Source organism: Narcine bancroftii, chromosome 3, assembly GCF_036971445.1.
Source record: "Narcine bancroftii isolate sNarBan1 chromosome 3, sNarBan1.hap1, whole genome shotgun sequence".
NCBI classification, from domain to species: Eukaryota; Metazoa; Chordata; class Chondrichthyes; order Torpediniformes; family Narcinidae; genus Narcine; species Narcine bancroftii.
Window position 1 is genome coordinate 131,247,656 of NC_091471.1, and position 16,757 is coordinate 131,264,412.

Sequence of the window (16,757 nt, forward strand, 5' to 3'; positions counted from 1 at the left end):
AACACAACTTTCTACACCAGCTGTACCTGACGCCAGAAAAATTGAACAGATCTAAACCAGAATTGTCAGACTAATGCTTTAAATACGCCACCTGGACATGTACCAAGGTGAGAACTTTTGGGGTGGAACTAGGCCAAGTCCTAGAAAAAGCTAAAGGTAAAGAATTCCCACAGGAGCCTGAGTTGTTCCTGTTGGGAATTGGGAAACATAATATAAGACTTACAATGAAGCTGTCCAAATTTCAAATCCAATTTGAAATAATGATCGCATTAGCAGTGGCCAGGAAGTGCATAACGGTTACCTAGAAATCCAACTCCTGCCTGAGCATTACTTGCTGGAACACTGAAATGGAAAGCTGCTAAGTTCCCCTGAAGAAAGTTACTTACAACTTAAGAAAAATTATAATACTTTTGTGAAAATTTGGCAGCTATACTTAAATTCCATAGGAGCATGATGATTGTGTGGATCATCGTGCCTCGCCGCCCTATCTTCCACGTCTATCGGTAGTGGTGTTTGGGGGTGGGGGGGCATCCCATTCCAACCATGAAAAGACAAGAGAAGAAAACAGCCTGAGCACTGGCAACCGTGTCATGACAAGCCCAGAGACTCCTGATATATGTTTCACATCTTTGTTGTATCTTGAATGTTGTGTGTAATTGTGGTTAGTTAAGTGTTAATTGCTGAGTGTGGGGAGGGAAGGGGATGAAAAGAGCTTGAATTCTGTAAACTGTAGTCAATGCTGATACTGTTAACATTGATATTGATAATGTTGATAACTGTTTGAGTTAAAGTTTGGAAAATCATAAATAAAATATTCAAAAAAACCAATCCTCTGCCCACCTGATCAAGATCACATTACAATTTTTGACAACCATATTCAATATTTACAATACCAGGCACTTTAGTGATAAATCAGGTAAGTGATAGGGATTTATTTGGGAAGATACAAGGTGATACACAATCAACAGCAGGGCATCAAGTCATGTGGAGGAACAAAGGCACTTAAAGAAAATGGTCACAGACCAGACTTCATATAAAAGACATGAGATTTAAAAAAGAATATACAAGCTGAGGAGAGACTTGACTGAGATCTATAAAGTTAAGAATGTACAGAATAAATAGGAATCATCAAATACTATAGGGCACAAAATTTAAGTTATGTAATTAATACAGTATACAAAAGACGAGGGAACCTCTTTTCCATCTAGAAGAAGTTGAAGTCTGAAAGTATCACACTTTTCAGCTAATATGAGGTAGAAACCACAATACATTCAGGTAGCAGAAATTTGTCCTGACGGAATTCACAAATCACTGAAAAAAATTTAAGATATGGAATAAAATTTGCTCACAGAATTTATCTGGAAACAAAGTAAATTTTATAAAGTTATTATTTTTAACTCATGCTTTGTTACAAAATGAGGCAGGTTAATGTTATGGAAAAATCGCAATGCAAAATCTTACCCCCCACACTTAGCAAGACTCACATACTTGGGTATGGCCTTGAATATCCAGCAGAACTACTGTACTGGTCCTGGAAGTTGCAATCTGGCAAAGAGTTCTTAGAACTAATGGATTGAATGGCAACTTCCAGTCTTAAATTTTATAAATTGGAACAGCCACAAAACCTCATACATAACAATTAGTTGAATGAACGAATTGTCAAACTCAACAGAAACCACTCTTCTTGTAATAAATTTATTTTATATTTAAATGTTTTAATTTTTAAAATTTAAACATACAGCATGGTAACAGGCCATTTCAATCCACAAATCCATGCTGCCTAATTTACATCCAATTAATCTACATCCCGGTACATTTCCAACTGTGGGAGGAAACTGGAGTTCCCAGGGAGGACCCATGCAGACATGGGGAGAATAAACATACTCCTTACAGACAGCACAGGATTCAAACCCTGCTGGTGCTGTAAAGGCATTGTGCTACCTGCTACGCCACCGTGCTGCCCTGCTAGTGGTATGCTGATCATTTTCATGGTTCTATGGACTGTACCTTGCTTCTTTGTGTACCCAAGAAACAAAATATTTTAAATTTGGCATTGAAAGTTTCTGTTTCAATTGTTGTTGACAAAAAAGCAATGATTTAAAATGGAATTTTCATTTTGGCAATACAGAACATTAAAGAGCATTACAACTATTATTTTTACATGAACAAAAAAAAACACCAAACAAAATCAGAAATGGGAGGGAGCAGAGAGGAAAAAAATGAGCATACATCTTGGGTGTCTTTAATCAGAACCATTAATGAGAGATCATTCCTGAGTGCATCAGCCCTTTCTCTACAGATACTGTATTACATAAATAAAGAATCTACGGCATTTTTTTAAACAATGGAAATTTACAAAACATTTAAGTTTTATTAAAAGTATCCAAATGTATTTACATCACTCCATTTAATGGCAAAATATTTCAGTTTTGTTGAAACAGAGGACTAGACAGGAGTAAACATGCAGCATTTGGATACTCCAGACATTCCAACATGAACCCTTCAAACAGTTTTTTAAGCATTTTGACAGCTTTAGTGGCTCTTTTCTTGTAACGCATGTTTAACATTTTGTCAGCCAAGTAATGCAACCATAATACGTTTGTACGTGGATTGTAGTCTGTCCAATTGTTACTAAGAAAGAAAAGAAAATATTTTGTTTCAATTAGAGTAATATATGTGGAGACGTTAAAAATGTTATTTAAGATTTTTAGAACATGGATAATTTGGAATAAATTTCAGAATGGAAGGAAAATTCAATATGAGCATTAAAATATTTAAGATCAATGCATTCTGAAAGAGTCATGAATTGCAATAAACTAAAATTAATGACTGCGTTTCTTTCAAGTTGTTTGACAATGCAAGGTTACGTCAACTGATCTTTGAACAATTTCAAATGGTGATGTTTGGCTTATAACTACCTGATAACTTTCAAATATAACATTTATTTGCACTGGTTATTCAATTCTAGATCAAATATTTAGCATTAATTCAACAGACTGATTCCTAGAACATTGTCAGCCAACATTATTCTAAATTATTCAATCCAAGAAATTATGCTGTAAGGTACCTCTAAGCACTATACAAGCAATAGCCTTCCTTCTAATCTTTTCATTTGCCACAATTAACAGGCACATCAAAATAAAAATAGCAGTTGCAGTATTGTTAGTTTGATGCTTATTTATGCAAATCATTGTTTCTCTAATCAGCAAAACATATTTGAGTCTTTAATAATCCCAAAACTCATCTTAACATATAAACATTAAACATAAAAGGATTGTAATAAATGCAACATTTTCATACATGGGTTAAATAGGTTGGAAAATATACTGCCAGAAAATCAAGAAGGTCCAGCTGTGCCCAAGGTAATATTCCAGGCTGATACTAACACTTGAAAATAGTCATATTTTCTTGCAAACTTCTGGATTCAACCAAATTATTTCTCGAGGATTCCCTGACGGTAATTTATAAATAGTAGACACATAACCATATCTTTGGCTTGGCTTCGCGGACGAAGATTTATGGAGGGGTAATGTCCACGTCAGCTGCAGGCTTGTTTGTGGCTGACGTCCGATGCGGGACAGGCAGACACAGTTGCAGCGGTTGCAAGGGAAAATTGGTTGGTTGGGGTTGGGTGTTGGGTTTTTCCTCCTTTGTCTTTAGACAGTGAGGTGGGCTCTGCGGTCTTCTTCAAAGGAGGTTGCTGCCCGCCGAAATGTGAGGCGCCAAGATGCACGGTTTGAGGCGATATCAACCCACTGGCGGTGGTCAATGTGGCAGGCACCAAGAGATTTCTTTAGGCAGTCCTTGTACCGCTTCTTTGGTGCACCTCTGTCTCGGTGGCCAGTGGAGAGCTCGCAATATAACACGATCTTGGGAAGGCGACGGTCCTCCATTCTGGAGAAGTGACCTACCCAGCGCAGTTTGATCTTCAGCAGCGTGGATTCGATGGTGTCGGCTCTGCCATCTCGAGTACTTCGATGTTGGAGATGAAGTCGCTCCAATGAATGTTGAGGATGGAGCGGAGACAACGCTGGTGGAAGCGTTCTAGGAGCCGTAGGTGATGCTGGTAAAGGACCCATGATTCGGAGCCGAACAAAAGTGTGAGTATGACAACGGCTCTGGAAATGCTAATCTTTGTGAGGTTTTTCAGTTGGTTGTTTTTCCAGTCTCTTTTGTGTAGTCTTCCAAAGGCGTTATTTGCCTTGGTGAGTCTGTTGTCTATCTCGTTGTCGAACCTTGCATCCAATGAAATGGTGCAGCCGAGATAGGTAAACTGGTTGACCGTTTTGAGTTTTGTGTGCCCGATGGAGATGTGGGGGGGGGGGAGGGGCTGGTAATCATGGTGGGGAGCTGGCTGATGGAGGACCTCAGTTTTCTTCAGGCTGACTTCCAGTCCAAACATTTTGGCAGTTTCCACAAAACAAGATGTCAAGCGCTGAAGAGCTGGCTCTGAATGGGCAACTAAAGCGGCATCGTCTGCAAAGAGTAGTTCACGGACAAGTTGTTCTTGTGTCTTGGTGTGAGCTTGCAGGCACCTCAGATTGAAGAGACTGCCATCTGTGCAGTACCGGATGTAAACAGCATCTTCATTGTTGAGAAGAAACGAGCCTTCCATCATGCATGCAGCCATCTTCAGCGCAAACTCCGGGAGATTCAAAATGAGTGGTGGACTAGCCTCGCCAAACGAACCCAGGTCAGCGCGGACATTGGCGACTTCAGGGGTTTCTACGAGACTCTAAAGGCTGTGTACAGCCCCTCACCCCAAGTCCAAAGCCCGCTGCGCAGCTCAGACAGCAAAGTCCTCCTCAGCGACAAGATCTCCATCCTCAACCGATGGTCAGAACACTTCCAATCTCTTTTCGGTGCCAACCACTCAGTCCAAGAATCCGCTCTGCTCCAGCTCCCTCAACAGCCCTTAAGGCTAGAGCTGGATGAGGTCCTCACCCAGGAAGAGACATATAAGGCAATTGAACAACAGAAAAGTGGCAAAGCAGCAGGTATGGATGGAATCCCCCCAGAGGTCTGGAAGGCTGGCAGCAAAACTCTGCATGCCAAACTGCATTAGTTTTTCAAGCTCTGCTGGGACCAAGGAAAGCTGCCTCAGGACCTTCGTGATGCCATCATCATCACCTTCTACAAAAACAAAGGCGAGAATTCAGACTGCTCCAAATACAGGGGAATCACGCTGCTCTCCATTGCAAGCAAAATCTTCGCTAGGATACTCCTAAATAGAATAATACCTCGTGTCGCCGAAAATGTTCTCCCAGAATCACAGTGCGGCTTTCGCGCAAACAGAGGAACTACTGACATGGTCTTTGCCCTCAGACAGCTCCAAGAAAAGTGCAGAGAACAAAACAAAGGACTCTACATCACCTTTCTTGATCTCACCAAAGCCTTCGACACTGTGAGTAGGAAAGGGCTTTGGCAAATACTAGAGCGCCTCGGATGCCCCCCAAAGTTCCTCAACATGGTAATCCAACTGCACGAAAACCAACAAGGTCGGGTCAGATACAGCAATGAGCTCTCTGACCCCTTCTCCATTAACAATGGCATGAAACAAGGCTGCGTTCTCGCACCAACCCTCTTTTCAATCTTCTTCAGCATGATGCTGAAACAAGCCAACCATATAACCATTTACGGAGCGGAACAGGCCATGTTGGCCTTTCAAGTCCGCACCGGTTCACTGATTTTGTGCGCCCTCTTCAGGCATTGGTCCCGGTAGACCTTCATTCAATAACGATGGACGAATTCAATGCAGGTGGAAACAGTCGTTCCCTTGCCCGTTTGGATCTTGTATTTCTGCACACTGTTGTTGTTACTGATGAAATTCTGAGTGATGGTCAAACCAAGAACGTTTCACTTTATTTAATTCTTTTTCAAATTTCCCTGTTACCGGACTCGGAATTGATTGAAACAAATACTAAATACGTGGATATATATTCATTTTAATACAATTTTCTTGACCAATTAATGTCAATGGTAGATCCTTCCATTGATTTAAGTCAGACTTAATCTTGTTTAACAAAGGTAAATAATTTAAACCATACAAATTCTACAACTCCTTATCAATAATTACACCTAAGTATTTAATCTTCTCTGACCATTTAAATTTAGTAATTTGCATACAATCTGAATAATCCTCATCAGATATAGGTAATATCTCACTTTTATCCCAATTTACTTTATATCCAAGATAGTTTTATATTTTCCATCTACCCAAACCATAACATTTTTTTTTAATTATCCCATCTCAGAAAAATGTCTTTCACTGTTCTGGCAACTTAACCCTTAAATGTAATTTCCTACATTTAGCTAAATGTACTTTATAAACCAAAATCATAAGAATATCCAAAGATGAATATAGACTTTTAACATAAAGTCTTTCAACATTTTCAATACTCACAGGTTTACTTCCTTCATTTTTCTGTATATATCAAACTGGTAATCTCCTTGACCTTGGAAGAAACTCTCCTCAGAGGAAAGATCACAAAAGTGGACAATATCTGGAGAAGACCAATTGTTTCAGAGCAATACCAAGTACTGGAAATAAGTATATATACTTATTGATACATTCAAAACATATCATAAAGTTATACTTTCAACTCTAAGATATCATCACAGATTTTAATCCTGGAGCACTGCTGGAGGTGCCCTTTTTCAATCAAGATGTCACCCCAAATCAGGGAGTTACAACATTTAAAGTCACATTGGACAATTAACTATTGTTCTCAACAACCATGAAATGATTTGATCTTTCACATCATAGCCAATGGATCACAGATATGACATTTCCTTTCCAGTGTAGCTGTGACAATGCCCTGTTGTTGTCAGCCTCCTCCAGTCATGAAGTCTTTTATGGAGACTTTGTGTGAGCAGAAGCATAATATTTAGAGACAATAATCTGCGACAAAATCATCAACCATTTTTTAAAAATGGCTGGATTGTTATCATCAATGACCCATTCTTCTAGCGCGAAATGTTTACTGATATGATAGAGGACCAAAATATACTATATTTGTACTTTCAAAGGTTGATCCAAATAAAGGACTTATTACATAATCGAAACCTTTGGAATGAAAGAGCCAACAGCAGCCCAAATCAAACAAAACTTGGCTAAGACACTGAAAATAGTGATCATTGGTTTTGAAACTCAGGTATAATGTGTGCTGGCAATTTTCTCTTTCTGACATATTTGCAAATCCTACAAAACTCAAATAAGGAAGGAAGCAGATTCTCTCAAATGTCATTTATATATGAAATTTAATATAATAATGTGAACTGATTCATTCTGACAATGAAATAAGGATGAGGTCAATCAGTATCACTTAAATGAAGAGTCTGGAACCAAGTGACTATCAGGAAATGTGAAGGTTGCTATGCAGAAACAACCTTGTTTGCCCTTTATATATATATATATATATATATATATATATCACACATACATACATACTCATGATATTAATGATTATTGTGATGAGTGGGTATGGAGAAGAAGGAAGGGAGGGGGGGCAGAGGGGGGGGGGGTAGAAATCCTACAGCCCCTTCATAAACATCCATCCTGCAGAAAGAGTTGAGAAGGCTTTTTTTTAAAACAAAATAACTTTGGTAATGAAACTACTTTATGGAAAGAAAAATAAACCAAAATCAAAGAAATTATGCTTAACATTGTTTATGCTGCAGTTAATTTTTTTTCTTTTTTAAAATATTTTTATTGATTTTATAAAGAACTTATACAAACAAAAAGGGTACAATTCAATAAGATAGTAGGGTCAGTTACATAAACTAAATAAGATATTCTATATATCACTAAATGCATACACTGTAAATTATATCCATAATTCATATTCTAAATAGTACATACATTTTTTGGAAAAAAAAAATTAAAAAAAGGAAAGAAGAAAATAGTAGAGAAGAAAAACTCAAATCCCTTACCTAACCTTGTTGCCAGATGCTTATATATGACAAGTATTAAAATAAAAATAAAGTTTAAAAAAAATTAATATAAGGAACGTGGAAAAGATACAAATCAAACAATTTAATTACATTGGAGTAAAATTATAAAGTAAAATAATGAATCATAAATGACCCCATAACTTCTGGAATCTTACATTGAATTATTAATTGAATAACTAATCTTGTCCATATTCAAACAGGGCATGATGTCACGCAACCACTGATCATGAGTAGACAGGGCAACATCCTTCCATTCAAATAAAATCGCTCAGCCCTCCAAGAGGGGCAAAAGAAATGGCACGATTCTGAACCAAAGATAAAGAGGAATCATTCCCTCCTGTTGCGCCGAAGAGGGCCACCAAAGATTTCAGTGTTACACCTGTCACACCAGTGAGTCATATCGGAATAAAAGCAGTTAAAATTTTAATCCTATCTCTGGGGAGCACATTTTAGAAGGATGCCAAAGCACTGGAGTTCATCTTTGGTTATGTGGAGAAACTAGTAAATTTATGATTGCTTTTCTCAGAGCAAGTTATTTTTTTTTTAATGAAAAATACATTCAAAATTCTGGAAAGTTTTGACAAGCTAAATAATTAGAAACTATTTCTACTGACAGAAGTTCAAAATTCAAGTTTATTATCATCCGATTGCACAAGTACATACAACCTGACGAAACAGTGTCATCCTTGGTGCAAAACATGGAAAAACACAACCAGACATAACTAACATACATACAAAGAATAGATACTGGGATGATGGTGGCTGTCTTGAAACCAGCGGGAATGATGGGCTTCTGCAGTGAGATGTTGAAGATGTCCATAAAGTCCTCTATCAATTGGGCTGCACAGTCCTTCAGTACCCAACCAAGTATGTTGACCCACTGCCTTGCATGAGTTCAGCTTGGATAGAGTTCTCCTCATCTCAGCTGTGATGATGCAGGGAACCCGTTCATCAGCGGGACACGGAGCTTTCTTCGGCTTCATTCATTTCTTCTCAATGAACCATGCACAGAAGATGTTCAGTCTGTCCAGAAGGGAGGTGTTGTCATCTTTAATTCACATGGTTGACTTAAGATCTTTTACAAAAGTTGGTAAAAGTACAGATTAAAGAGACTTGGCAAATAATTAGAAATAAGGTAAGATCAAAATTTATTTTCATTAAGGATAGGATTTTTTTTAAGTAACAGATGAAGGAGGAAAGTGCAAAGTTCTAGCACAGGGAAAGTGTGCCAAATGATCTCCCAGACATGTCATTCCACACCACAGTTGATCTTCAACAGAACACATTATTTGAGATCAAACAATTTCTGTGCAATTCTAAGATGTCCCTTCTTCCAAAGGCAAAAAAGAACTACTGTTTTCAGCACATCCTCACAGGCAAATGCTGTCAATGTCTTTTGTTGGTTTATCCATACACTGGTAGAAAAGAGCAGCCACTTTCTAAAGATGCAGAGAGACTTGCAGCAATGTAGACAGCAGATGTTGATTTTTGATGGGAAAATCTCAGGGCTGTGTGCCCTGTCCACTCGTTCACACTACTGACCCATGACTGCAACACCAGATCCAGCTCCAACAGTCATCAAGTCTGCAGAGAACACCTCATCTTCTTCAATGAAGAGTTGAATTTCAGAGAAAAGGTGGCAAATTTGTGAAATAGTGGAAGAATAACAACCCGAGACTCAACACTGGCAAGACAAAGGAGATGGTTGTGGACTTCAGGACACCACCCTCCATGACACATTAATAGCTTGGTAGTGGAAAGAATGGAGGGCACCAAGTTCCTTGTAGTTCACTTGAGAAGTGACCTATCCTGGACATATAACATCTCCTCAGGAAGGCATAACAGTGATTACACTTCCTTAGGTGGTTGAGGAGGGCAACGCTATTGGCCACATTCCGCCAACCATCAACAGGAGCTCTATCGAAAGCATCATGGCTGGCTGTATAACAGTGTGGTACAGTTGCTGTAGAGTATTGGATCGGAGGTCAATCCACAAGACCATAAAAGCAGCAGAGAGGATCAAAGGGGTCTAACTCTCTCCCCCTCCCCTCTTCGATGCAATTTGTCAGAGTTGTTGTTTAAAAAGGACTTGCAAAATCAGTAAGGACTCTCTGCCACCCTGTCAAGTGTTACAACCACAGAGGACCCCAAAACCCAGCAGCAATAGATATTCACCAAGACAAATGGTTACTTAAACAAAAGTTGTTTTTAATTAACTTTAAACATGAAAGTTGAATCACACTTTAACTTATCACTATTGACTTACTAACCTCACTTAACCCCTTACTAATTCTAAGCACACCTGTATGTAATGTGTGTGGAAGTTCAGAAAAGTTCTTTGGTTCACAGTCCAATCTCACTTCTCATTCCTCCAAGTTCACTGGTTGCAGACAATTCTTATACTGTGCACAGAATTTTACATTTATAAAGTTCACTAGGCTTTGGTGCTTGAAAGGTAAATGGTTACCGCTCAAGAACGTTCTTGTCAGTTTTCAGAGAGAGATTTGTTGTTTGCTGGACACACACAAATGATTCCTTTTTAATCAGCCACTTTAGTGTCTTGCCAAAGAAACTTGCCCCCTCAGGGTTTTCCAGATGATAACCACTTTCTTTCAGGTACCACAGAGTTCCTTTTTGTTTCTCTTATTTCAAGTGAAACATTAGACAGCTACTTCTCTCCTCTTGCATGAGCCACAAGGGCTTTGACCAGGGTGAACTAAGAACTCACAACCCATCTTCCAGATGGGGTTTTCCACAAGCTAGCCAGCTTGTCCTGTTCCAGTCTCAGTTGCTGCTGCTGACTGTAAAACATTCTGCTGCTGACTGTAAAACTGCAGAACTGATGGATGTGTGTGTGTGTGTGTGTGTGTGTGTGTGTGTGTGTGTGTGTGTGTGTGTGTGTGTGTAGTTTTTTCCATAACCTTATTTATTCGTTCAACAGAGTGATTACATACGATAAGAAAAATACATATTATGAACGATAACATTTTGTCTTTATATATATATATATATATATGAAAAAAGAAAAGAAAAAGAACCCCCCCCCCCCTTCTCAGCCTACTCTCTTTAGGAGAGCCAAAGAAAAGAGAAAAATAATGAAATATATTTACTAAAATCTAATCAAGGTAAATCTAAATGTAAATATTCTAAATATAAAGGCCACTTATTAAAAAAAATTATCATGTAAAACATACGTAATTTTTTCCATTACTAAACAAGTTTTCATCTCATTATACCATCTATTAATATCAATCACATTAGCATTTTTCCATGTACTTACTATAAATTTTTTTTGCAACAGATAAAGCTAAATACACAAAAGCAATCTGAAATTTTTCTAATCCTAAATCTTTCAAAGGATTCAACTCACCCAACAAAAACATTGTCAGATCCAGAGGTATTTTGATCTTATACAAATGTTCCAAAAACAGTTGAATTGCTTTCCAAAAAATTGTATATGTACATATAACCAAACAGCATTAAAAAAAAATTCCGCAAGAATCTGATTCACCAAAACCATTTTTTCAAAAAACTTTTCAGGTGTTAAATACAATTGATGTAAAAGATTGTAATTAACCATTACATAACAAACATATATCAATCTAGTAACACGATCATGACAAATATTTAACCAGTCATCCTCAGAAAAAGTAGTTGTTATCCCTTTCCTATTTAGTCTTAGATCTATTCCATCCCTTTTTTTCCATACTTTCCTGTAATATTTGATACATCAATAAAATATATCTTCTTTGATGCAATCACAAGATTCAAATTTAGTCAATTTAGGTAAAATCATATTTCTACCAAATATTTGTTTTACTAGAGATCAAAGTTGATAATAAACAAATAAAGAATTCTCATTAATACCAAAAACTTCCCTCATTTGATTAAATAATAAAAATTGACCTTCTTTAAAACAATTCCCCAAGTTTTTTTATACCTTTAGATTTCCAATTTAATCTTTTTCATTCAAATGCATCTCCTGTAAAAAAGCAATATCAATCTTCATCTTTTTAATGTAAGCCAAAACTCGCTTACACTTGATCGGATTATTTAATCCCTGAACATTAAAGGTACAAAATTTCAAATTCGACATATCTAATACAATTGCTAGATACCAAAAATAGTCACAAAATTAATAATAACAAAGAAAAAAAATTATATATAGAACCCTCAAATTAAAATATATAGGCCCTCCAAATAAAAATAATATTTGTTAATAAGAGAGAATAAAACAACAACAAAAAAAACTACCAAAAAGTAGTAACTCCCTAAAAAAAAACGGTGTGGATTACATACTAGTGACTGATGACTAACAAAGAAATTAGTGCAATCCCCTCCTCCCTAGCCAGCTAGTCAGAAATATTAACATATTACAAAAAAAAAATCAGCCTTGAGATTCCAGTCCAGATGGTGAATTCATTTCAAGAGTAGATGAACTCTTTCCATTCCCATTCTTTCCATTTCTGCCATTTTTTCCATTTCCAAGTCTATCAGATTTTCTTTTAGGAGATAATGGTGAACTCTTTCTTTGTCCTCTGTCATCCGGTAATGAATTAGCAAAAACCACTGCCTCATGCTCACCCTCAAAAAATTGAAACTGATAATTTCCATGAAACATTTTCAACACAGTAGGATAACAAAAAGCGAATTTATAACCTTTAAGCCATAAAACATCTTTAACTGGATTAAATTCACGTCGGCGTCGGATGCTATCTTGACTCAAATCAGGATAGAAGAAAACTCTACTATTCTAAATTATCATTGGAGCTTGTCTTTGTCTTGCATTTTGAACTGCAAGTCGAAGAATTGTCTCTCTATCTAAACAATTCAAACAACGAACTATCACAGCTCTTGGCGGCTGACCAGATAAAGGTGGTCTTCTTAAAGCTCTATGTGCTCTTTCCAATACCAGTCCGTCAGGAAAGGACTCTTCCCCCAACATCTGGGGAATCCAATTTTTAAAGAATTTGACGGGATTTTGACCTTCTATACCTTCTGGCAAACCCACAATTTTCACATATTTCTTCTGCTTTGATTTTCCAAATAGCCCATTTTTTTTATTAACTCTTTTTCCCAGGCTCCTAAATCTTTAACTGAATTTTCTACCTTTACTATTGTTTCTGTATTGGATTGTACCTGTTGTTTACATTCAGAAAGAGAAGCTTCAAATTTTTTAAAGGTTTCCCGGTTTTCTTTAACTTCTTCCTTAACCACACTTAAGTCTGAAATTATCAGTATTCATTTGAACTACCCAGTTCAATTGACCAGTAATAACATCCAAACATCATGTAGATAGGCTGAAGTGCAGTTTGAGTTACAGGATCCGGTTCCATAATTTGTAACTCACTTTCTTCTAGCTCTTCTTCCATTTCCTGTACAGCAGTAGAGTAAGGTAAGTCTTCTTCTTCTTGTTCTTCAAAAGGTAGCATTCTAGTTGTTTTACTGTGAGTTTGGACACCCAACAACGATCCCCCGACTTCCTCAGGGGGTCGTCGCTGCTGTCCCCCCGCAGACCATTTTTTTAAATAAAATTACGGAGTTCTCCGTAATTAACAGCGCCACCCAAGCGCATAGTCGCTGTAGACTGCGTGTCTGCCGTCGGAATCTTCTTCCTCCGCGCTCCCGTCTCTTCCAACGGGAGAGTTCTTTGTAGCAAGCCTCCAGGCTTGTGCCCGACATCTCGGGAGCGCGCTCCTTCCTCCGGAGAACGGGTCGAACCAGCGCCATCTTGAGACTGGTGAGTAACTGTTACCTTTGCTTTTGTCCTCACCGGCAATCGTTGAAGCTTGGGAATAGCTGAAAACGGGTCCAAGGCTGTTCCAAGTTGTTTAGGCCCCAATTCTTCTGCACTTCAAAACTGTATTTTCTTTTGTAACTGAGACTTAGTTTTTTTTACATTAGTAGCCATAATGGCTCACCAAAATATCAAACTAAAAATTTAAGTTTTAGTTAAAAATAAAGGGTTAAAACACAGGCATTTAAAAGTCTGACCGGAGAGGGCAGGGATTACACGTCTGATCTCTACACCATCTTGCCAGTCCCCGTGAGTGTGAGTGTGTCTCTCTCTCTCTGACAGAAAGCCTGTTTTACTTTCTCTGCTTGCAAAACCACATGACCCTCTTAAAACAGCAAGTTCCACTGCAAACAGTCTGTGGCTCTGACAAGTTATTTCATCTGTTGCCTTTTTGTAAACAACAATTCATTAGTGAGTTCTCTTGGGTACTCTCCAAAGCTTTTGCAAAGGCTCTGGGGCCGTCATGTATAGCATGAGCAGAGCTCCAGTATTTTAAATAAAATCTGTTTTAAAATGTTGTATGTGACCTATATGAACAAACCTAGCCCAATTTATCTCCCAAAAAGATATGTATCACAACAGCATCTTCCAGCTACTCCAATTAGGAAACAATTGAAGTATGTATCTGAGCCAGAACCACCAGGCAGAGGAATAGCTTCTTCCTAGACAGTGAGACTGCTGAATCACTGCTAAAACAACTTTCCACAGCTCTATTTATTAATAATATTTATTTTTATATATATTATGTATATAGTATGTGTCATTTATATGTGTGTTATGTCTGTACACGTTTTGCACTGTTCTGCACCGTAGACCAGAAAATACTGTTTTGTCGACTTGAGTAGGATTTGATGATGGTTAAAAGATGCAACCAAAGTTTTTAAACTTATTCAAATAATATTCAGAACAAAAAAACTATACATGATCTTAGAGTTATATCAATCAATGATCGACAACATACGTTTAATTTTGGGTAACTTCTTGGACTATGGCTAAATTTAGGAATTTAAAAGAGTTGGATCAAGGGAGTACCACAGTTATTTCTTCCAACCAATCACCATACATTTAATATTTGGGTAGTCATTTAAATTTATTTAAACAATATAAATTGTCAGAACTGAAATTTCATTCAAATCATAGAGTACTATAGCAAGAAAACAGGTCCTTTTGTCCATATGGCCAAGATCGTCTCATTTGCCCATGCCTGGCTCATATACCTCTAAACATTTCCTTTCCTTATATCTGTCTAAATGCCTTTTGAACATTACAATTCTCCCTGCTTTTACCACTTTCTCTGCAGCTTGTTCCATATATGCACTTTCCTATGAGTAAACGATTTGCTCCTCGGGTTCATTTTTAATCTTAATTCCTCATCTTAATTCCCCTGCATTATATAAAGGTCTCTCATGCTTCAAGGAGAAAAGTTCCAGCCGACCTTTATAATTCAAGTCTACCAGTCCCAGCAACATTCTAGTGAATCTTCTATAATATACTTCAGATAGCAAGATGACCAAAACTACACAGAATACTCCAAGTCCAGTCTTACCGATTTGCTGTACAGTTGTAACATGACATCCCTGCTCCTGCACTCAAAATTCTTACCAATTAAGACAATCATGCCAAATGCATTTTTAACTACCCTGTCCATCTGCATTACCACTTTCACAAAACTCTGCAACAGCACCCCCAAGTCCTATTGTTCTGCAATACACTCCAGGGCCCCATCATTCATTTTGCCATGGTTTAACCAACCAAAGTTCAACAACTCAATTTAAATTCCATCCTCCATTCCTTGGCCCACTTTCCAACTTCATCTAGATCCTGTTGTAATCTTAGATAACTTTCTTTACTGTCCACTATACAACCAATGTTGGTGTCATCCATAAATTTACCATGTTAACTACTGTACATTATCATCCACGTCATTAATATAGATGACAAACAGTAGTACAACTCAGCATCAACCCCTGCAGCATACCACTAGTCGCAGGCCTCCAATCTGAGTAACAAAACTGCACCATCAGTTTCTGTCTCCTACCATCAAGCCAATTCTGCTGCGATGTGAGAGAATCATAATTTGCTGCTTAGCTCTGGTTAAGCAACAAGTATTATAAGCAATGATAAATACATGCATACCAGGAAAATGGACAATAATTCCTGAATTTTGACATTAATTAATCTTCCATGTCCAAGCTGGTTTTCAGCAAACGAAAATACCTAGTGTGGCAATCTTGAAAAAAAAAACCCTGATCATGCTTCTGAAGTGGAGAATAGAATCCAATAATACAAAAGGTGAGAAAAGCTTTTTTATTAGTTTTATTTCTCTTGAAACAATGAAAACAAGGAATATTAAATCAGAACTTAAGTAGATAGGGTGATGAAGAAGGTACATGGCATATATGCCTTCAACAGTCAGGGCATTGAGAACAAAACTTGGAATGTCATTTTATAGCTGTACAAGATGCTGGTAAGCCCCCATGAGGAGTATCATGTGCAGATCTGGTCCAATTGCTACAAGAAAGATATCATTAAGCTATAAAGGGTGCAAAGATGATTCACAAAGATGTTACCTCTTTCCCTTGACTGCAGGAGGCTGAGCAGTGATCTTATAGATGTTTATAAAAGCATAAGAATGACAGTCAGTACATAAAACTGGGGATATAGGTTTGAGGTGAAAGGGGTAGGATTTTAAAAGGGAACCGAGCAGTACCTACCCCCCCCCCCCACCCCAAACACAGACAGGCTGGTGCTTTTATGGAACACACTGCTAGAAGACGCTGAAATGGCGAATATGATTATGACATTAAAAAGACATTTAGACAAGTACGTGGAGAGAGAAGGTTTAGTCAAGTTTATTGTCATCTGATTGTACAAGTACAACCTGACAATACAGTGTTCTCTGGTCCTCAGTGCAAAACATGCAGACACAACCAGACATAGCACACACAAGGATAAAAAATGCATATGCAGGACAAGCATTTTATCAATAAAAATAAATAAATTTTGC

At 37.7% G+C, this 16,757-nt stretch overlaps 1 protein-coding gene across 4 annotated transcripts in view; it reads right to left on the minus strand.

Annotated features, from left to right (window-relative positions):
* Nucleotides 1-315: 315 nt before the first annotated feature.
* haspin (histone H3 associated protein kinase) overlaps nucleotides 316-16,757 on the minus strand; it is a 74,660-nt gene continuing 58,218 nt past the window's right edge. For 3 of the 4 annotated variants that reach the window (XM_069925113.1, XM_069925114.1, XM_069925115.1), the window contains 2 exons: nucleotides 6,404-6,503; nucleotides 316-2,631 (listed from right to left, as the gene is read on the minus strand). In XM_069925113.1, the coding sequence (XP_069781214.1) occupies nucleotides 2,424-2,631; nucleotides 6,404-6,503 (308 nt within the window). In that variant the 3' untranslated portion in view covers nucleotides 316-2,423. The remainder of the gene's footprint in view (nucleotides 2,632-6,403; nucleotides 6,504-16,757) is intronic. The other variant, XM_069925112.1, reaches the window with a different exon arrangement.